A 23,188-nucleotide genomic window follows, 5' to 3' on the forward strand; every position below is an offset into this window, starting at 1 on the left:
CCCAGTACTTGGGAGGCAGAGGCAGGCGAATCTCTGTGAGTTCGAGGCCAGCCTGGTCTACAGAGCTAGTTCAAGGACAACTAGGACTGTCACACAGAAAAACTCTGTCTCAAAAAAAAAAAAAAAAAAAAAACAAGCAAACAAACCAAATCCAGGTGTGGAGGGGCCTGCATTCTTGTAATCAGAGGACTGGGAAGCTTGGGTCCTCAAAGCTCACCAACCACCCAGTCTACTACTGTATTTGGTGACTGCCGGACCAGTGAAGAGCCGTGTCTCCAAACAATACACGGATGATGCCTAAGGAGCAACATGTCAGCATGTCCTCGGGCCTCCACATGTGTGTCCCTCATATACACGAACGTGTACTTGCACACACGAACATGCACACACACGTGCATATGCACAAGCACACCTTCAAAAACCAAATAAGTAGATACGTAAACTTCAAAACAAATCCTTAGTCTTTGGCTCACATGTGCTCAGACCCTCATTAAGGGTGCGCGTTGACGAAAAAGCACAAAGTGAGAGTTTATTGTGCAACATAAGCAAGCGTGCTGTTGCCCGACGCTGAATGTATGTTGTAAGACAGAAGACATTTTGGCCTCATTACACAAACCACATCGCAATATTTTACTTAATAAAAACTGATGAAGCTGAGGGAATTTTCCAGGAGAGCTGATGTCACAAGTGGCCACCCAGGGCAGCGAGTATCAGGCTGAGTCTGCTGTTCCCCACAGGAGGGAGGAGGAAGCAGAGGGCCAAGTACCCAGAGGGAAGGAGCCTCCGCAAGTGCCCTCATTCTGTGTTCTAGGAACAGGCTCTTCTTTCAGTGTTTGTTATTTGACAGGCCCTTCACTTATTCTTAACGTCACTGGCTCTGCTCTCTTGGGTTTTCGCCAGAATGCTCGTCTGTGTGGGAGATTTACGGCTAGTGAGGGAGATCCCCTTAAAGGTCTGCCGGCGATAGAATGGCCCGTTAGACTAAAAGTTTAATTCAACACAGAAGACTTTTTGTGAGCCTACTGTGTGCCAATCTAAGGGCACAGACGAACTGATGTTTGGGGCCTGCTGCGTTAATAGTACTCTCATGTTCCCACTCCAAGAGAAGGAACTAGGATTGGAGAACCTAGGTTCAGAGACAGTACATGCTTGGCAAATGGCAGAGGTCACTGCTTTCCCGGAAACCTGGAGCTTGTCCAGCAGAGTTCATGGGTCCTTGTCAAAGTAGGAGAATTATAATTATGGGCCATGGTAAAGTGCTGAAAAACTTCATATGCCTTTGACTAACTTACCTTTTTCCTGGGGTTATTCTTTCTGTGTGTGTGTGTGTGTGTGTGTGTGTGTGTGAGAGAGAGAGAGAGAGAGAGAGAGAGAGAGAGAGAGAGAGAGAGAGAGAGAGAGAGATATTTTATCATGTCTTTAAAAAGTAAAATGGCTATATATTTTAGCCAGAATTTCTTTGTTAATATTCCTTATATGGCAAAATAAGCAGTCAGAGACCTATGTTGGTCTCTCAGGTGTTTTTGACATTTTAATAAGCCTTGGAATCCCAAGACGTGGAAAGTGCTGTGTAGCTGGGTAAGAACCCAAACAAACAACAAACAAAAAACCTCCCCTGCTTTATCTTGAATATTTTGTTTCCTGGTTGCTCCGATGGCTTCAGACTATTATGAAGCCCCACAGAAGTAAATTTTGGAGTCTCTGGAATAATGCCCCTCGATGGGAATTTCTGCAGTCATGGAAATATTCTCTGTGAGTCTGGTGTGCTGCTGAAGATGCTATCCATCATCCACAAGCAAACATGTCACAAGCCAGGCAAACACCACAGGCTCTGGCAGTTACACTAAATTCTGACATCCTGTGAGTGCCAAGCAGCAATGAGCTGTGCATTCAGCCTTGCTTTTCCTGACCATGAAATAGGGGCTGAAAAGGCTTTGGTCCTCAGTCTACTCAGGACAATGGCTAGGAACATCATCCTGTGACTCATCCACATGATATTCTGCCACGCCACGGCCTCTGGCATCTGCAGGGGTTGACTTGCTATTCTTTCTCTTTCTACCGTTCAGTCTTTGCTTTGAATGAGATGGTTGCAGGAACTGACGCCTGATGCATGTTTAGACACAACTTCACAGTATGTGGAGACAACATTTCCTTCTTGACCCAAGTTTGGGAAAACCCCTCAAGACTAAAGGCAATTGAGGGAAAGGTGACACAGGGTCTGAGAGACCACACAGGAGGGGACACATTTCAACAGAGAAACCTCTCTACCAGACCCAAACTGAAGCATTCAATGTGCCAGAAGGCCACACGCAAAGCTTAAGGTCTGTTCTCTTGACTTGGTTTTCCCGAAACAAAACTATCTATGGGTGTGGTGAGGTGTTTTTCCCTTCCGTAGCTGTGATAAACTATTTAAATGTTTCCTACTGCAAGGCTTCAGAATGATATAGTGACACTCCCTGGTAAAGGGTACCTCCAGAAACACACCTTGTAACCATCCAGCCCTGTGGCTCTGTCGCCTTAGCCAGCTCAGAGAATGGTAGGGGTGGGGACTGAAAACTGTTTGCTAAGGAGCCAAGACTGACAAGCAAAATAGGTATTTCAAATGACTGATGTGTAAGTGGAGTGGGTATTTATGCTGGTGTCTCAATATCAGCTGTCTGTCTCCTTTCCTGTCTAGGATTTAAAAAAAAAATAAACAAAGACAAAAACTCTCACGTCATGTGATATTTTTGTCTCGTTTTCATGAATCTGCCTTGCCTTCCAAATGACACCTTAAATGGCGTAGCTGTTGATCACACTGCACAGGAGTAAGAGAGTAGGCTTCATTCACGCTCGTCAGCTAGTTATACATTCCTTCCCTCAGAATGTGCTAGAAAACACATGCTGGGTGTCTCCTAGAAAAATCAGCTCTGTCTCTTTTCCCAAGCCTGCCCCCACTTTCCTGCTACCGCCTGCTTACTACCCTCCACCAAGACTTAACAGTTCAGAAAGTTTTCATTTTGTGATACATTGGAACAGAGTTCTTGCCTCTGTCCTTTTCAATACCTAGAGGAAAATGATTAGGGTTTTGAGGACAAGGTGAGAGCCACTGGGCCCAAAGTTCACAATTAGTTGAAACTATAAGTTCTCTTCAAGAGGGCAGGAAGAATTCATTGCTTTAGCTCTGGTTCTTTTTATCTAGGGTTTTGTTACACGGAAGCACCATCCACACTACTGGCTTAGCTTTTTTCTCTTGGAAATGGTGTCGGTTTTGCCTGACTTCAGTTAGCTTATAATTGAAATATCGCTTTCTGACAGTCTCTTTCTTTAAGAGCACACTGAAAATGAGCCAGAACTTCCTTGACCATGATAAACCTAGTTTGCTTTCTAGCAGGAATCTGATGTCTTATTGTGTGGGATAATCATTTTCATTATTAAACCATTCCTACTTCACGTTTTTTAAAAAGCAGATATAACATTTCATAAACAGTGAGATAGGAGTATAATTATACAATCAAATGTTTATTTTTTCAAAGATTTGCCCAATGCCCAACATCACATGGCTTATTTTATTTTATTTTTACTTACAAAAATAATTTATTACCACACTGTTTGTTTTACAATATAGTAGCCTAGCAAGTCTCAGTGACTCTTTTTTCCTCATTTATAATTTCTTTAAGCATTAAAAGTTTTAAGGAACACAGTGCCTAAGAAGACCAAGGAGAGAAAATTGGGACAAGAGAGATGGCTCAATGGATATGACTTGCTATGCAAGAACGAGGACCTGAGTTCGGATCCCAGCACCCATATTTAAATAAAGCTAGGCATGGCTCATTGCCTCCTGTAAGCACAGCACTGTGGGGGAAGGGAGACAAGGGATTCCTAGAGTTGTCAGCCAACAGACAAATTTGTGACTAATGAAATAATGCAGAGAGTGACAGAGTACAGCCAGATGCTATCTGGTCTCTGCCTGTGTACACAGGACCTGTACATACATGTACACATTCATCACACTCATACACAGAAATGCTCGCACATTCACACAAACTTAGAAAATAAAGAAAATTGTCATTTGGACTGAGTGGTGCATGCCTGTAATCTCAGCACTGGGGAGAATGAGGCAACAAGATGGAAGTGAGTTCAAGGACAGCATGGATTACATAGTGAGACGCTACATATGTCAATCAATCAATGGAAAGGAAAAAGAAGTGTGTATGTTAAATGCTTGGAGACATTCCTCTGAGGATAGAATAGAATAGTAATAAGACACTCAAGGTGTTTTGTCAAAACACACTTTTCTCTCTAATTTAAGTCTACTATTTATCTTCTTACATCTTCTAAAATTTTGGAAGTTCCTTCCAAGGTGTCTTCACTTTATCAGTGATAACTGGGATAATAGTATAAATGCCTCAAAGGGTTTATTATTTTGAAAACTTGCGGAGCAATGCAATGATGCCAGCCGTCATGACAACATCTTATGCTATTAAAGCCTTCTCACATTCACTCTTTATCCTTATCATATTAAAGGCAATCAAAACATTAGGACTATAATTAAATCAAAAATGTAAACTATATGTCAGTTAATGTGTTAAATTGCTTGGTTTATAGACTCAAAGATCAAGCTTAGGTTGTATTTTGCCATTAATAGAACTGATTTGAGTCTGTAACAAAATAGCTCAGTTATTGACTAAAGTAGGGGAAAATGGAAAGACTTAAAGGAGAGAAAAAATAAAAAAGGAAAAAGTTCATATCCCGGTGTCCACTGTCCTTCTTATACTCTGCAGATGCACTTCTTGAAATTGTAGGCATCTGCCTCGGTCTGCATCAACACTGCACACTAACAACAACATTGATGGCCACTACAGACACAGAAGAATGGACCAACTATATTATAAGCATAATTGTGTGACTTTGATTGATCATAAATGATCTGGGCAATCTGGTATCCTAACAGAACAAAACACAGGACAAGCTGTCTACTCCAGAGCCTGTTTCAAAAATGATGGTGCTAAACCTTTTGTCCCTGGCTCCCCACCACACGCTGTGCCCCAATAGATTGCTCCTCACATGGTGAATTAGTCTAGCTCCAATCTTCAGTATATAAATAAAACGCCTTAATGCAGAGCTTTACAAATGTAGCTCACAGTACTTCTGATATCTCATTAATTTTACTTATAACATTCCCTTTGTCAATCGTTCCCAATGCTGAATAGTTAGGGCCAAACAATTTGATAAGGTTTCCTCTAACAATTCAGTACCTCTGAGCACCATACAACTTCCTGCTGTGGAAAGAGATTGGCTGTTGCCTCTCATCCCACATGGTCTTTTTATTCAGCAGTTGCTTTTTATCCATCAACCATTGAAAACCCAGTTTTGTACAGACATGGGGGCTCAAAAGGCTGCTATGATCTAAAGGTAAAACCATAAAAAATGTAAAGCTATTAGTGTTACAGGTGATTGACAAATATTTTGTTTCCCTTGAAAAGTTAAACCATTCCTTGCACCTGTGTAAATTCCCTCTGGGCTCATTGCCATGAGTCTGTTTAATCCAACGTCCTCAGCAGGGAGAAGTCTGGAAACAGGGAAAGAGGGCCAGGCCTCGGTACCTTCCTGCTTTATGGAAGATGGCTTTCAACTGCCAGTTTTGGTTGTCAACTTGACTACACCTGGAATCAACTAAAAACCCAAGTCCACCTGTGAGGGATTTTCTTGACTGGATCATTCGAGGTGGAATGGTCCATCCTAAATTTGGGATGATTGTGGGGGATTTCTTACAGTTTTGTTGGTGAGTTCATTTACCCTGCTTCTGAAGCATTCAGTAACTGATATCAGGAATTACTATTTCTTCCAGAACAGACTGAAGATCAGCAGCTTTCTAGGACTTTCTTAGGACTCTGACTCTGGACTGGGACTGCTCAGACATCCAATCTCCTGGATTTAACAACCATTAGATTGCTTGGCCTTTCCATTATGAGACAGCCATTTCTGGACTACCCAGACCATACACAGCCTGTAAGCCACTCTAATATATTTTATGTGTATTGTCATTCTACTAGTTCTGTTGCTGTAGAGAACCCTGATGATACAGTATATTAAAATCTAAAATTTATCTAAGAGAGGTTACACAATGTTCCATAGTCCAGTGAGGAAGAGAATCTTTGCAGTGAACCACGTCTGTTTTAATTTTGATTTTCTTTCAGAGACATTTCAGAAAGAGTCCAAGAAAGAATTATTTAAGCTGGTGTGAAAATAAAAAATAGATATCTAGGTAATCCTCCAGTGTTTCAGCTCTGGAGGCAATACTATGAGGCAACTAAGTAGGCACAAGTAGGCCCACAGTCTGTGATTTACACTGAATAATGGTTTTTAATCAGAGCATATCTTTCAGCATTTAATGCTAAAATTCAGATTCAAGTGGGCCACATGGCTACAAGTGCACCACAACACCTACTGGCAGGTAATGGTTATTGCACCTACTCCAGCTCAAACTCAACCACAGGTAAGATTTATAATTTAAAATATAAATTATAAATTTATAATTTAAAATATAAATTATAAATTTATAATTTAAAAAGGAAAGATGATGGATAATTTAACAATCCAGGAGTTCAATAGCTTTTTTACTTATACCATGTATGATGTTATGCAAGGTTTATATGATTTCCCTCCCACATCCTTCTATTTGATTCTGGGGATTAGCTTTGTCCTTCATATTTTCTCCTTAAAAACATGGTTTGAAAACAGCGCCAAGAATGAGACACTTTTAGAAATGATACCGTCTTTACAGACTAATAATTACCAACCAAAAGGGAAATTCAGCACTCTGGAAAAGGATACAACCAATTTGACAAACAAAACCCAGGTGATGACAGAGGGTGCTGAGACATTGTCTGAGAGAATTTGTAGTGTTGAATGTATTAATTGGACTCTGTCAAAGGTTATGATAGATTTACTGATAGAATGTCTCTCTAGGAAGATAATATGCATGCTATAAAAATTATGTTCAAGGATGAGACATTATCTCTACTGGACAGACTTCACACCTTGGAATCCTCAATGAGGGCATTATAACAGAACACTGGACAGGAGATCCAGACTTTACAAAAGGCAGTGGTAAAAAGATTTGAAAAGATTGAGGAATTTATTGAATTTGATGACCAGGAACAAAAGATACAAAGGCAAAATTTAGCCTCATCAGTATGTACCAAATTCTGAGATAGCTTACCCAGAGTTTTACCTGCTTTTCTGGTGATATCATCAGGAAGAACATCTGGCACCAAATACCCTAAGGTAGTCAAAGAATATATATGGGAGCTCATACATATGACTGATCTAAAGGAAATTAAGCAAGCAATTGTATTTTGTGGAATATATTCATTCTTCATGGGGAAATGATCAAAATGTAGACTTCAAGCAACAAAGCAATGCCACAAGACTGGATTCAGTTCATCTCAGTGGTCCTAGAAAATTGATCTCAGTTGCTTTGGAAGTGTTACTAGAGAGTAGAAGAAAAAAATAGAGCAACAGGGAAAAGCAAAAGAACTTGTGATTTCCCAAGATCAAATTCTGGGCAATGGACATTACTCTGATCCTCAGGATCAGGCTCTTTACAATGAACACACCTTGTCCCTATGTAGCACAGCAGCTTTAAATACTTGGGACAGGATTCAGGAACTAAGAAAGAGAATTGAATCATATATTAGAGTTAAACAGGGTCAGAGAGAACCCTTTAGTGACTTATTACAAAGATTAACTAAGGCTGTACAGATAGGGGTAACAGACCCAGAAGGTAGATGTGTACTAACTTAATCTTTGGCTTTTGAGAATGCCAACTTAGAATGCAAAAAGGTCCTTGGGCCTCTAAAGGTCAGATCAATACCAATGGATGAATGGATCTTGCATACAATGAATGTTGAGACACTTGACTATAGTACTGAAGCTTGGGTAGGAGAAGCAATTTCCAATGGCATGAGGAGACATAAAAATACCAAATGTTTTAATTGTGGTAGGACATCTGAGAGGGATTGTAAACAAGGAATTCCTGGGAATAATGTCTCCTCTAGGAATGGCAAGAACAGGAAGACTCAGCTTTCAGGTATATGTAGGAGGTGAGACAAAGGCCGACGTTGGACAAATGAATGTAGGTCAACAAAAAACAGACAAGGCAACCTGATACACTGAGAAATTCCTTGGGGGGGCCTTTCGTAATCCCCCATGACAAATGTGGTCCAATCATTCCCAGTTACTATGGAGCAAATGTTTCACCAGGAAAATTAAAAAATTCAGTGCCTACTGTAAAAAAACCATACTGGTCTGGATGATGGAATAGATGTGAAGGATAAATCAAGCACTCCAGTAGGACATAGGAAAAGCATATTTTGGCAGACTTACATAAATGATCAAAGAATAAAACTAAGAGTGTATATAAATGGCATTTTTTTATTGAAGGCTTACTAGATATGGGTGCGAATAAGTATCATGTAAGAATCTTGGCATCTGAATTGGCCTCTTCAAGAGGTAGATGTTCAGTTCCTAGGAATTGGAACCCTATCCCAAGTGAAACAAAGCATGAGATGAGTCAAATACATAGGGCCAGAAAGACAGAGATGGAGGCCGAGGCCATATGTAGCTAATATTGCAGTGACTGTGTGGGGTCACGACCTAATGCAGCAATTGAATACCCAGATTAACATTCCTGCAGCCCCCCCCCCCCAAACTTACGTTTCTGGGGAAGATATTAGAAGATATTATAGACAAAAGTCACCAGCCATTCAGGCTGTACAAGAACACAAAGCAATTGACAAACCTTTAAAGGTACTAATGACCCTGCCTTTAAAACGGTTAACTGAGAAACCAATATGGGTAAAACAGTGGCCACTAACAGAAGAAAAGCTGCAGGCTTTAGAACTAGATAACTAGATGCTCACCATATTGAAGAATCTACCAGCCTTTGGAATTCTCCTGTATTTGTTATTAAAAAGAAATCTGGAAAATAGAGAATGTGACAGATCATAGAGCTATCAGCAAGGTTATTAAACCTATGGTCCCTCTACAATCTGGAATTCCTCTGCTTTCTCTGTTACAAAAGATGGGATGGTCTCTGACAGTTATTGATTTAAAACGATTATTTCTTCATTATACCTTTACAAGAAAAGAATAGAGAAAAAATTGCTTTTACAGTGCCTACTTATAATAATTATTAGCCTACTAGGAAATATCAATGGACTGTCCACCCATAGGGAACGCTCAATAGCCCCACCCTGTGCCAATACTTTGTCAGTCAGCCATTGGAAATAATACATAAGCAATTTCCTAAGTCTATAATATACCATTACATGGATGACATTTTATCATCTGATTCAAATGTAGATCCTTTAGAAAGAATGTTTGAAGAAGAAAGTTTTGCCTAAATGAGGATTACAAATTGCTCCTGAAGAGATTAGAAGTGGAGATTCTGTTAATTACCTAGGTTATAGAATAGGTTTACAGAAAATTAGAACACAAAAGGCACAGATTAGGAGAGATAGGTTCAGGACTCTCAATGACTTTCAAAGATTGTTAGGAGACATTTCCAGTCTATGAGCAGCTGTTGGGATAACACCTGATCTAATAATTCATTTAAACAAACCCTAGATGGTGACGAAGACTTAAATAGTCCCAGAGAATTAACAGCAACTGACAACTGTTGAGAAGAAATTACAGGAGGTACATGTGGATAGGGTGAATCCAAATCTTAATTGTATTAATTGTATTCTAGTCATATTGCCTTCCAGAATTTCTCCCACAGGAATTTTAAAGCAGAGGGACAATATTATCTTAGATTGGATCTTTCTACCACATAAACCAAGTAAAATACTAAAATATTATGTGAAAAAGTCTCTGAATTAATTATAAAAGGTAAAATGAGACTTCATCAATTAACAGGTATAGACCCCACAGAGATTATAGTGCCTTTTACTACTGATGAAATAAAAAAGTTATGGGAATACAATGAATCATGGAAAAGAGCTTGTCCTATTTTGGGGGGAGAAATTAAAAACAATTATCCCCCAAACGATAGACTTAACCTTATAAAGAGAACTTCTTGGATTCTTCCCCAAATTGTACATGATGTACCAATAACTGGAGGCCATACATTTTATAACAATGCAAATAAATCAGGGAAGGCAAGTTATAAATTAAAAAAATTAAGTAAGGTGGAATAAAGCCCTTATAATTCTGTCCAGAAGGTAGAATTATATGCTCTGCTATTCTTATGGCACTAAGGGATTTTAAAGAACCTCTCAATATAGTTACTGATTCAAATATGCAGAAAGAGTTGTCTTCCATATTGAAACTACATAATTTATACCAGATGATAAAGAATTGACTTTATTACTCATTCAGGTGCAAGATGTAATCAGGAATAGGCTTTGTCATATTTATATAACATATATCCAATCCCATATGGGTCTGCCAGGTCCTCTAGCACAAGATAATGCAGAAATTGATCAATTATTCATTGGAAGTATGTTGCAGGCTTCAGAATTTCATGAAAAACATCATGTCAATAGCAAAGGTTTAAAGAAAAAGTTTCCTATTACATGGCAGCAAGCTAAGGAGATTATCAAAAGATATCCAACTTGCTCTTTCTTAACCAACTACCATTGCCTGCAGAGACTAACCCAAAGGGTATTCAAAGGAATGAAATATGGCAGATGGATGTGTTCCACTTTACAGAATTTGGAAAATTAAAATATGTGCACCAAACCATTGACACGTTTGTTCAGGTTTACAATGGGCAACTGCCTTGATCTCGGAAAAGGCTGACTCAGTAATCATGCACTTATTAGAAGTTATGGCCATCATGGGTATTCTGCACAAATAAAGACAGACAATGGTCCAGCATATATATCTAAGAAATTGAAATGGTTTTTTTACTTATTACAATATAATGCATTTTATAGGTATACCAAATAATCCTACAGATCAGGCAGTTATAGAAAGGTCAAATCAAACTATAAAGGATATACTGAACAAACAAGGATAAAAAATACCCCCAGAAATAGAATACATAATGCTTTATTAACCTTGAATTTTCTTAATGAGAAAGAAACAATGGCAGCAGAGAAACATTGGATAATAGAAAAAACTTCTGAATTAAATCAACTGGTGTATTTCAAGGATGTGTTGACCTTACAATGGAAACCAGGAGATGTGCTATACTGGGGAAGGGGTTTTGCTCTTGTTTTCACAGGAGAAGAAAAAATATGGATACCATCAAAATTAATAAAAAATTTGCTTTGAAAAAGAGAAACCTTTTGAGAAAGAGAATTGACAGCTCATCCACAACAGTGACAATCCTACAGGTGGTAAGGAAACCATATAGGGTTGGGGCAGGGTTCTGCTCTTGTCTTTACAGGAAAATTCACATCTTTAAAAATTCAAGGGATCCTGGATGTTTGGATGCTGACAGAAGGAAAAATAGGTATTCAATAAGGATCATCAAAAAATATGACTTATGAGGACAGGTGATCAAAACATATACATTTATATGTATATTTAAATTAAATAATATTTATATATGCACATATATGAATATATAGAGCTGGCTTTGGGGTTGGACAATGGCTCTGTACTTCTATAAATCCAAGTGTGTTGTTAAAAGTAACATTCAGAGTATCTGTGTTACATCAGGTGCCATCTGATATGGAACAGAAGGAAGATTTTAGGAAAAATTTTACTTTTTCCATGTCTATTTTGTCTATATCGTGTTCTTTATTGAATGAATGTCTATATGAATAATGTTTAAGTTTTCCATGATGAACAATAGAGTTTCCTATAGATCCATTTCCTACAGTAATATTTAAAGTTTCCAAAAGAACATGGGGCCCCACAGCAACAACTCCACCTGGTTGAGGTGACATCGTGATGCTGATATCAGTGCTATAAAACCAGTTTTTGGATTCCAGCTGCTGACATGGTGCACCTTCTCATGATGTTCTGGCCAGAACTTCAAATAAGAACTTTGGAAAAAAACCCTATTGACTCTTTGGAAATCGTTTGCAATTATACTGGACAGTAATCTTGAAATTTAACCACCACTTTACTTTTGCAGGATCCTATAAAGAGAACATCACCCCCACGACAGTGGAAAACAATTCTAGAGGACAAGTCCCCTTTCCCAAAAAGTTTGTTTTCAGGGTTGGGAATATTATTTAGGGTTTGTTGATTATTACTTATATAAGGTAGAGGGTTGGGTTGGAAACTATATAGGTTTAGATATTTAAAAGGGATAATAATGGTGGTTAGTAGAGTGAATACTTGTGAGCTATTATTTATGGATAATTTACATTGGTATAGTTTTTGTATATTGATACAAGTCAAATTATATTTGTTATTTTTATTTACAATATTTGTATACCTATGCAAAGTTCTTCTGTCAGATTGTATACATACATATTTCTACCTCTGTAGAGGACCTTTTGTATATTGATACAACTTTTAGGGTATATTTTCATATTGAATTATATATTATTCTTACCTCTGATCAAGATACTTATATATTGTTTACATTTTAGGTCATTGTCCTCATTTGCTGCACATTTGTTTACAGGTTATTTAATATTCTGACATGAAGTCTTAGTCCTTAAGTTATACAGGTATTAAATATTATAGGTCAATAGTTGTTCATATTTGTTATACATATAATCAGATTAATTAGGTTCTTCAGATATAAAGAGATTGTATTTTGCCTAGATAGGTAATCTTCAACCTAGATTAGGCAGACGTAGTTACCTTCCTCTTATGATTTAGCCAAGCTTATTTCCAATGCAAGACTTAGACTCTTCAGAATAGAACGATTATTAAAACATTGTCATGTGTTCCTTGCTTGATATTGTTTATGTTAGTTGTAATTTTATACTTGATATCTGTTCCTATTGTATGTAGTTTTGTATTGGGTTTGGATTGCTCTTGTTTAGACAAAAGGAGGAGGTGATGAGGAAGCTTTCTTAGCCAATTATTTTCAAGAGGTGGGACCAAGTTAAGGTGTGGATTTCTGGGACCTGGAGAAAAATGGTCATACCACACAGGTGCTCTCTCTCTCTCTCTCTCTCTCTCTCTCTCTCTCTCTGTGGTTCCCTCAGGGCACATCTGAGCTTGGACTTCTTGTTCCTGTTTCGTGAGTTTTTCCCTTTACAATAAATAAAAATATAATTGTTTATTTTTTTAGTTAGACTGGCTATTTCCTGAGTAGAGCTAACTTCTACAGTATGTCATAGCAATTTTGTTGGTCAAATGAGTTTTGTCTATCCAATCACAAATACTGTCCACAATGGTATCAACAAAACAAATGTTCTTTACAAATGATCAAAACATTTATTGTATTTTGAAAAGATGAAAAATTCCTGGACTTTGGATCTCCTATCCACAAATAGCATATTAATAACCCTATTAAAAGAACTGGAGGATCAAATGGAATGGCAGGTACCAAAATACTCAAAAAAGTGAAGTGTAATATCTGCAGAAAATTTGTGTTATGACTGTCACTGTTGTTTTTTCCTTTTGTGTGTATCAGCTACTTATTAATATTTATTTGCAGATTATAAGAGGATGTCATCTTGTCAGGAAATGATTATTTTCTTTCCTCTCATTTCCTAATTAAACAATTACATGCAAACATACATAGAATGTGGTTTTTCTAAAACATCTCAGTCAAACAACGAACAGCAAACATTCATTGACGCTAGGGATTTTATCTGGTGAAAAGCTAGATAAGAACAATATACACAGAATCATCAAGTCTGCAAACTAGATTTTAATGACATCATTCTCTATAAAGCACAGTTGAACTGTGGAGTGGAGCTATGGACATTGAACAATCCTCACTGCATCAATGTAAACTAGTTAAAGGAATCTGAGTTCACACATGGACATGTAAACTATCAAATAAAGGCAATGCCTACTCATCTATGTGTGGAAGATAAATGCTATATTAAATGAAATATGAATTCATAATTATTTTGTTTATCTTGTTTCCCAGCAACCATGAAAGGAATGCCTCATTTCTCCTAGGAAAATGCACAGAGGGACTCAGAAAACTGAGCACGTCAAGACATTAATTTTCAACAATATACAGAGCTGCAACATGGTCTGATTCAATTTGTCATTTGTATATGAGTTCTCTGAGCAGATAAAGGAACTCTTGAATTGGTACAGGGTAAAATGAGGCCATTCTTATATAGGGCTTTGGAAATAAAGGCTTTTTTAGAATGTGAAATATTACCAGCTTTTCATAAAGTGGAGATGCATATTTAGTCTTTTCTAACTTGAAAAGAGATATCACACACACACACACACACACACACACACACACACACACACACACACACACACACATACACAGCCTATGCATTAGCATCCCCAGATTGTATTACTAGAATTCTAGAGAATAAAACATTTAATCTGACCTTTCCTTTTAATATCTTTAATTGCTTGACAGTTTCTTTCATTCCATTAAGGAAATTTTAGTTGTTCTCATTCGTATCCCTTCCCTCTCCTACTTTCTTCTCAACAAGTCTTCCTACATTTCTCTTTTTTATGTGGTCCATTGAGTTTAATTAGAGTTTCTTGCCTGTTAATTAATTGCCTATGGTCCCACAGGAAGGGTTGGAGCCTCAAGGGCTCCTTCCTCATTCATGAGGAAATTCTGGCAGGCCCAATCTCGTGTAGGTCTTATGCAGGTAACCTCAGCTGCTGTGTGCTGTGAGCCCATGAATGCAATGGCTCCCTCATGTCGTGGCTAGACGACCTCTTCTTGTACACATCTCTCTACCCTTTGGCTCTTACATTCTTTCCACTCCTCCTCCTTGGTGTTCTATGATCCTTGGGATCTACAGCCATATCTGTCTCCTTTGTTGCTTCACTTTCAATGAAGTTGGGCTAGGCAGCTTTTATTGGTCATCTATGGGGATTCTTGGATTGAGTTGTCCTCTATTAATCTCTCTAGTGCATTGCTCTCTTCCTTAATCTGCTTAGTGGCCTTTCCAGTCGCTGCACTTAAATCTAGAGTCTTGCATATGTTGTGCCAGGTAGATACTCTACCACCGTGTGATACACCTCCAGTCCTATTTGTCCTTTTACTTTGAGGCACCATCTCACTGTGCTGCCAGGATGGTCCTGCACTTTTTCAATTGCATGCCTCGAATAGCTGAGACAGTCTGAATTTACCACCATCCTGCCTCAGGCTCTGAGTAGCTGAAATCACAGGTGTGTACCACCAGGCCTGGGTATGCATTGGCTTTGTCCTTTCACCTTGTACTCAAGCTGCCCATTCCACTCCCATTGGTGTCAATGGTTAAACCTCCTGTTAGTGGACAAGTAGCCATCCTTAGCCATGAATTTTCTAAACCTTTTGCCCCTTCATCTCTATATTTGTATTTATTCTTTTACTTGTTTCTTCTTACAATCTCAGCCTCTCCTACTTTTCCAGAAACGGTTTCTTGAGTTCAAGATCATTTTTGTCTCCAATAACTCTTTATTTATCTGTAATCCTCTTTCCTGCTGATTTTTAGCCTTTTGCTTCTCAGCCTTCACTCAGCTCAAGTGCTATTCATTTTAATTTTTTTTTCTCCTGAGTTTATTTCTTCTTTAGTTAACTTGAATTCTCTCACTCCCTTTTCCCATCTGTTTTCTAAAACTATGCATTCACTAGCTCAGAGAACCACTTTTGATTCACTCTACATCCTATTGGGCTTCCGAGTCCATTGCCTGACCAAGTGACATCTAAACACCTATTAATTATACAAGGTAATTGATTTTTAAAAAAATTTCTTCGAGTTCAGTAGACTTTTGTTCCTCATCTTTGTTCTTCCCTTGCCAACATCTGTCAAGTTTTTTTCTATACTATTATATATAAGCTAAAATCTACTACTTAGGGTCTGGAATTATATTGTCCGCTCTCTGTCCCTTGTTCCTCATGTAAATACTGTCATTTATTTACTCAGGTAGGGTCACAATTGTGGCACTTTTTTTTGTTTCTTTATCTCTACCATCTGTAGCCCCCCACATAAGCACGCACACACACATGCACATGCACACACACATGCACCCCACAGTTACATCAGCACCGAGCTCTTGGCTGCCCTCTTACATCAGGACCGATCTCTTGGCTGCCCTCTTACATCACAACTGATCTCTTGGCTGCTCTCTTACATCAGGACTGATCTCTTGACTGCACTCTTACTACCTTGGATCTTGAGCATGTGGCCAATTGTGTTTTGGTGAAATTGGGAACTCCTTCCTTGTTATAGCATCAATGTCTTATTATTCCCAAATAGAATAATAATAACCAAAATATAATAAAAATGAAGCACAACCAAGGCCAAACTCTAGCTAAGAACTTCGATGGCTCTCAGCTCCCATGGACTTTGAGTCTTCTTCCTCTATTACTATGTTTACTCTTTGCACCCAACCATCAAACCTTCAATGTATCAGAGCCTTCACATTTTGCAAAACTGTTCCCTGAATCCATTACTTTCTTACCATTTCCTTTGAACAGAGAGCTTTCCATAGCCCCTTGCTTTGCATCTTTGTCGTGCTTTGTAAAACCTCAAGGGTGGTACTCATATTTTATTACATATGGTTTAATTCCAGCCCTTAAGTGAACTCATGCATAATATTGCCTCTAGTGATTTATATTCAAAACTTGGTTTAATTTGTACAAAATCCCTGAAAGATCTTGCCAGTTTCACATCTGTACTCAGGTCAGTTAAGATATAGTTAAGATACTATCCATCCTAACATCATAGGGTATTCAGCCCAGATTTAAGGCTTTTTTAAATATTAGAAAATACACATGTAGTTGAGTATCTAAAACACAAGCCTTAGATAAATACAAATTGATGTTTTAAGGCCAATTCTCTATTAAATGTTTAATTCTACTTTCCCCAAGCAATGTATTTTCTGAGAAAATGTTTTTCCTCTTAATCAAGAGTGACAGTGTACTCAAGTTAAATCTACTGTTCATTTTTAGCTTGAATAAATTTATGCGCTTTGTGCATCAGAGGAGAATGATACGGTTGGATGAGTCCATTTAGGACATCATCCACTTGGAGATGTATTTGCTCAGGTTCTCCTAGGTTCTTATCCCTTTCCTGCCCACCCTTATACTCACATATCACTGGCAATCGAGGAGTTCCTGGACATAGACTTTGGAGAGAGGTCATAATCACTGTCAGATCGATACAAAAAGGATTCCCGGCGTTGACTGTGGACAAAGTTTGCTTGGAGAATTAGCCCAGATCCTGGGCTGGTCATGGGATCCAAGGGACTCCGTCCCGCTGATGTGCCATTGTCCACATCGAAACTGTGAATAGAAGAAAAATAATCACGTTGGTGTGAGCACTGGCTCTCTCGTATCTCTGTTGGGGGAGTAGCTTATTTTGGGGAGTGATAGGAAGATTTTTACATCTAATTCTTGATAGTAAAAATTACAACATTGAAATAGAGATGTAGCTTAGTGGTAGCATGTTTGTATAGTCTAATACCCTGAGTTTGAGCCCTAAACACTGCAAACAAACAAACCCACAACTGTAAACATCACATTGGCTTAATATTCTTATTTTCCTTGGATTCTGACAATTTACAAGGTGTAAGTCTTTTTAAACCTAACTTCATTTTTTTAAAAAAGGAGTCATTCTGTAAAAGTAGGCCTGAGCACAGGATTCTTGTTTAGAAAAGAATAAATTCATATAATTCAGTAAATATTTGAGTTCGGCTGAGTAACTGCCACTGTCTAATGTCACAATGCACCTGAACCTGGGCTTCTTTTCCTTCTCATATTGCACTTATTAAATCATTAGTTTCTGCATCCCTCACTGTGAATATGTAGTAGCCCTTACAATTGTCTCTTGAATCCATTTTCCTGCCTTTATCTAGTATCTTTATCTTCTTAAAATGCAAAAGTGGCTGATACATATTAGGCTCTGTGTTCAACTCCCATCACCACAACAAAGACCAACAAAACCTCTTTACTGAATAGAGTAAATGAATAGAAAGAATGAAATGCATTGAGTTCAATACAGTGATGTGGGATTTCCCCTCTGTATGCTATGAATATGTTTTATTATCATTGGTTATTAAAGAAACTCTTTCGGCCAATGGCTTAGTAGGGTGAAGCCAGGTGGGAAATCCAAATAGAGATATATAGAGAGAGTAGGGGGAATCAGAGAGATACCATGTAGCTGTTGAAGGAGAAAGCTGCCAGCCATCTGTCAGAACCTTCCTGGTAAGTCTCAGCCTTGTGGTGATACACAGATTAATAGAAATGAGTTCATTCAAGATGTAAGTGCTAGCTAGAAATATGCCTGAGTCACTGGCCAAACAGTGTTGTAATTAATATAGTTTCTGTGTGATTATTCATGTCTGAGCGGCCAGGAAACGAACAAGCAGTCTCCACTTACAATACAGGCTTTAAAGCCAGAGAACAAAACATAGCCACATATAACAGCTGTCATATGATAGTCTTTATAACCCAGATAAACTTTCCCAAACAAACTTTTCTAGTGAAGTATCAATAAGTATCAAATTCAACTCTCATGTGTCCTTGAACAGAAGAGAGTGACAACGTGGGATATGAGGTTAAAAAAGATCACTGAATGCACAAACAAATTCAAATTAAATTTTTACCAACATTTCCAGATTAGAATCTTTATCCATGACTGAACATGCGTCTCAATGGTACAGTGCTGGCCTACCTGCACATTGAATGTCCTCGGGTAAATTTTCAACATGTCTATGTGCACACCACACACACACACACACATATGAACACACATACACAACATGCACACACACACACACAACTGTTGTCCTGCTAGTTTCAAACATTTTTTATTTTATTTTTATTTTTTTTAAGCATTCTTCATATCCAGTGTTACGTCTCAAGTATCTCAAGTCAGCCAACTGGGGACGTGGGTGAATCATTGATCACATATGGACCCATGACCAGGCAACACCTGAACCAGCCTTCAAACACAAAAGAAAAGGGAGAAAGTAATAAGGTGGCTTAGACATTCAAAAAACCTCCTTTCCAACTTAACATTTTCTGTGTGTGTATGTGGTGGTAAGTGTGGTGTATGTACATGTTTGTATATGTATGCATGTGTGCAGGCCAAAGGTTGATGCCGTTTCCATAAATTGCTATTGGTCTTATTAGTGAGATAGTTTCTCTCACATAACTTGGAGTTTACTGATTGATGGGGGCTGCCTGACCAAAGATGGGATCATAGACACAGGCTGTCCACGACAGTCTTTTAACATGCATGCAGGAGCTATAAGCTCACCTTCTCATGCTTGTATGGCAAGGATTTACCAACTGAGCCATCTCCCCAACCCTTCAGATCCCCTTAGAATTGTGTCATCTTATAAACGTATTTAGATGGTTCCATCAAGACACTGGAAGATCATTTAATTAAATATTCACTCTCTAGACAAAGAGGACAGGTTCTAGAAAAGCTGATTGATCAAAGTCATGGAGCTAATCCAATGCTCCTGAAGTCCTCCCTGAAAGAGTGCATGATTCCATGAGACATGAATATGTATCAGTAGCTGTGGACCAAATGAGAGGTCTCTAACACCCCTGGGTAGGGTCATTGCTTTGCAGGCATTTTGACATTCCCCAGGAAATTAAGAGAAGGCAGGATTTTTTTTTTTTTGCATTAAAGAGGGATATTTACGGGAATTTAGTGAGTTCTTCTGGGATGTTATTCATTAAATAAGCACTTATTAAACACTTATTATGAGTATACTGTGTTTAAAAACATAAAAGCAATAGTTTTTACTTAGACGGGGATACCGGTGATGTCTCCATAGAGGAGTAGTATCTAAAGGGGACTTTTAGTGCTACTCAATACACATTTGGGAGACAATATTCAAAAGAATAGGGAGGGATGGGAGTAGATTTTGCTTTAAGGAGGCAAACACAAGGGACCCAAGGATGATGAAAGGGATGGGAGCAGATTTTGCTTTAAGGAGGCAAACACAGGGGATCCAAGAATGATGAATGGATGGGAGTAGACCTCCCTTTAAGGAGACAGTCACAGGGGACCAGAGGATGATGAAGGGATGGGAGTAGATCTCCCTTTAAGGAGACAGTCACAAAAGAACCGAGGATGATGAAGGATGGGAGTAGATCTCCCTTTAAGGAGACAGTCACAGGAGACCCGAGGATGATGAAGGGATGGGAGTAGATCTCCCTTTAAGGAGACAGTCACAGGAGACCCGAGGATGATGAAGGGATGGGAGTAGATCTCCCATTAAGGAGACCGTCACAGGGGACCTGAGGATGATTGAAAGGATGGGAGTAGATTTTGCTTTAAGGAGACAGTCACAGAGGACTCATGGATAGAAATGCTCTACAGAGCATCTGTGCTTGCTGCCCCTTGTGATTTAGCAGGATGATGTCAGGGTTAAATGAAACAGAAGGAAGGTGCTCTCGCCACATATTCTGTATGAACAAGAAAAGAGATAGGAGAGTGTGATTTTGAATTTATTTTTTCTCAGTTTAATTGAATCAATGCTAACTGAATCACCAAAGAACATTACTTTATATTTTTTTAAATACATTAGTTTTTCAATTTGACTAAGAAAATCTTAGCATATAGAGTACATATGTAGTTCTTTTGAAAAAATTACCAGATATATTAAAATATTTTTGCAATAATACTATCTATGAAAATCAAAACATTTATTATTATATGTTTAAATGCTTGGTCTCAGATATAGCTAGGATGTTAGCCATTTGTTCATAGATGTAATATTACACTTTGTCCACTAGATGGAGAGAATATTCTTAAATATGGAGAATCTATTTTAAAATGTGAAGGCCTAAATTACTTAGTAAAAACTCACAAAAACCTCACAAATATTACCTAAAATAATGCCTCAAATTTATTAAACTATTTATAAATATTGATTTAAATACAGCAATCTAAGAAACATTTGTGTTAGCTTTACTTTTAAATTAATTTGTTTCTTTCTTTTGCAAAGAGTGATCAGATTGCTCTATAATTTATTGGTCAAATGACCTTCCAATCTCAGTTCCTAGCTGGGATCGAAGGCAATACTACCCATGCATGCATGGCTAAAAAAAGCACATATCACCCATGCATGCCTGGCTAAGAAAGGCACACACCACCCTTGCATGCCTGGCTAAGAAAGGCACACAACCACCCTTGCATGCCTGGCTAAGAAAGGCACACACCACCCTTGCATACCTGGATAAAAAAAAGCACATATCACCCATGCATGCCTGGCTAAGAAAGGCACACACCACCCTTGCATGCCTGGCTAAGAAAGGCACACACCACCCTTGCATGCCTGGCTAAGAAAGGCACACACCACCCTTGCATGCCTGGCTAAGAAAGGCACACACCACCCTTGCATGCCTGGCTAAGAAAGGCACACACCACCCTTGCATGCCTGGCTAAGAAAGGCACACACCACCCTTGCATGCCTGGCTAAGAAAGGCACACACCACCCTTGCATGCCTGGCTAAGAAAGGCACACACCACCCTTGCATGCCTGGCTAATAAAGGCACACACCACCCTTGCATGCCTGGCTAAGAAAGGCACATACCACCCATGCATGCATGGCTAAGAAAGGCACACACCACCCATGTATGCCTGGCTAATAATTTGCTGATGGACCAGGCTGACAAGGTGAAGCTAAGAACAGTAGCTGACATCGCATTGGATTTTTACACAAAAAGAAAAATAAAAAAACCCTCAGGAAGATATCACTGAACCTCTGCAATGCATCACTGAATGCATGTTATGCTGGGTGAAGTACCATGAATATCAATGATAGGTGGGGAAGCTTTCTAAGCTTTGGAACACAAGTTTTCTTGGGAAACAGTTTGATTTGGGAGGTAAGCATTTGGTCTAAAGTTGTCTGCATGCTAGATTTCTATTATAATAAGTGCTTGTATGATCAAATATCCTTACCAAGATAAAGCAATGTTACTGAAAATACCAAGTGCAAAGCATTAACAAATATCAGTAGTGGTGAATGACCTTATAGAATGAGATTTTATATAATGAAGAGCTTAGTGAATGAGCTTTACATTTTGTCTTTGCCCTCAGATAAATATGAGGGCAAATATAGATATATGAAAGATAAGGCATTAAATTCTAGGAAAGAGGACAAATAAAACATAAAGCAATTGCAGAATAAAGGCCAAATAGCCTAAAAGTAATAAAGCAGAGCGCTGTATGAACTGGACCATCAGATATGTCAAGAGGCAGCATCCGTAAAGGGAGCTTAACGCATGAAAGGAGTAAAAGGTCCGGGCAGAGTTGAGGATGGCAGTGACAGAGGACGCCCAGCCAAAGTGAAGCAACAGAGCAAAACTGAGAAAGGGTGGCAGTGAACGTGAGTCAAATCAGAGACAGGGTTGGGCTGCACTGAAGAGCAACGGGGATATAAAAGTGGTAGCACTGCATGGTACAACCAACAGGTAGGCTGGGTATGTTAACAGAAGCCGGGCCAAGGCATGTTAGCAGCAGCTTGCAGTGCAGAGCCATGTGAGAAGGCTTCACAGCCCCCGTTAACAGCTGTCACCCAGGAGCGAGGTGCGGGAGGCTATTTACTCTTCAGTTGCCTGCATCCATATGGCTTGGTTTGTGAAAATAAATGTGCCGTTTCTGCAATGACAGGAGTAGGAAAGCCACAAAAGGAAAAAAAGAGAGAACTAAAGGATAGGGAGGGGACTCCTCCAAAATAAAAGGCTTTGTATCTAAATCCTTTCAATGTGAGAAGGTGGGAAGACACCTTCAGAGAGGTCTTGTTCAGGAAAAATAACAGAAGACACTACCTGTTTTGCACAGTGGAGCTGAAAACCAACTGAGCACGAGATCACTTATTACCGGCTTAACTTTAGCGTCGTTTAACTGAGAGCTAATTTATGCTGAAATGGAGATAACCACAGTTGTGGAAGATGACCTCACTGACAGTCCTTGGTTCATAAACTAAGAAAGGTGATGGGGGGTGGGGGAGACAGTCTTAACTCGGTTGTTGGTGTCAGAGACGGGTAGCAACTTTCCTAAGCACCCTCTGGTTCACACATAGCCCTGGTGAATTCTCTGTGGCCTCAGTGCCAGTCACGGGGAGCCCAAGGCACCATATTATCTGAAGCTTTGGAAAGTCACAAAAGGATTAAGGAAAGGG

The 23,188-nt window shown here is 38.9% G+C and overlaps 1 protein-coding gene across 6 annotated transcripts in view; it reads right to left on the reverse strand.

Annotated features, from left to right (window-relative positions):
* The window catches only part of Pde4d (phosphodiesterase 4D), a 683,624-nt gene that overhangs the window by 189,066 nt on the left and 471,370 nt on the right, over nt 1-23,188 (reverse strand). For all 6 annotated transcript variants that reach the window (XM_038322667.2, XM_038322669.2, XM_038322668.2 and 3 more), the window contains exon 2: nt 17,135-17,326. In XM_038322667.2, coding sequence (XP_038178595.1) covers nt 17,135-17,326 — 192 coding nt within the window. The remainder of the gene's footprint in view (nt 1-17,134; nt 17,327-23,188) is intronic.

Source organism: Arvicola amphibius, chromosome 3 (assembly GCF_903992535.2).
Source record: "Arvicola amphibius chromosome 3, mArvAmp1.2, whole genome shotgun sequence".
In the NCBI taxonomy this organism is placed as follows: Eukaryota; Metazoa; Chordata; class Mammalia; order Rodentia; family Cricetidae; genus Arvicola; species Arvicola amphibius.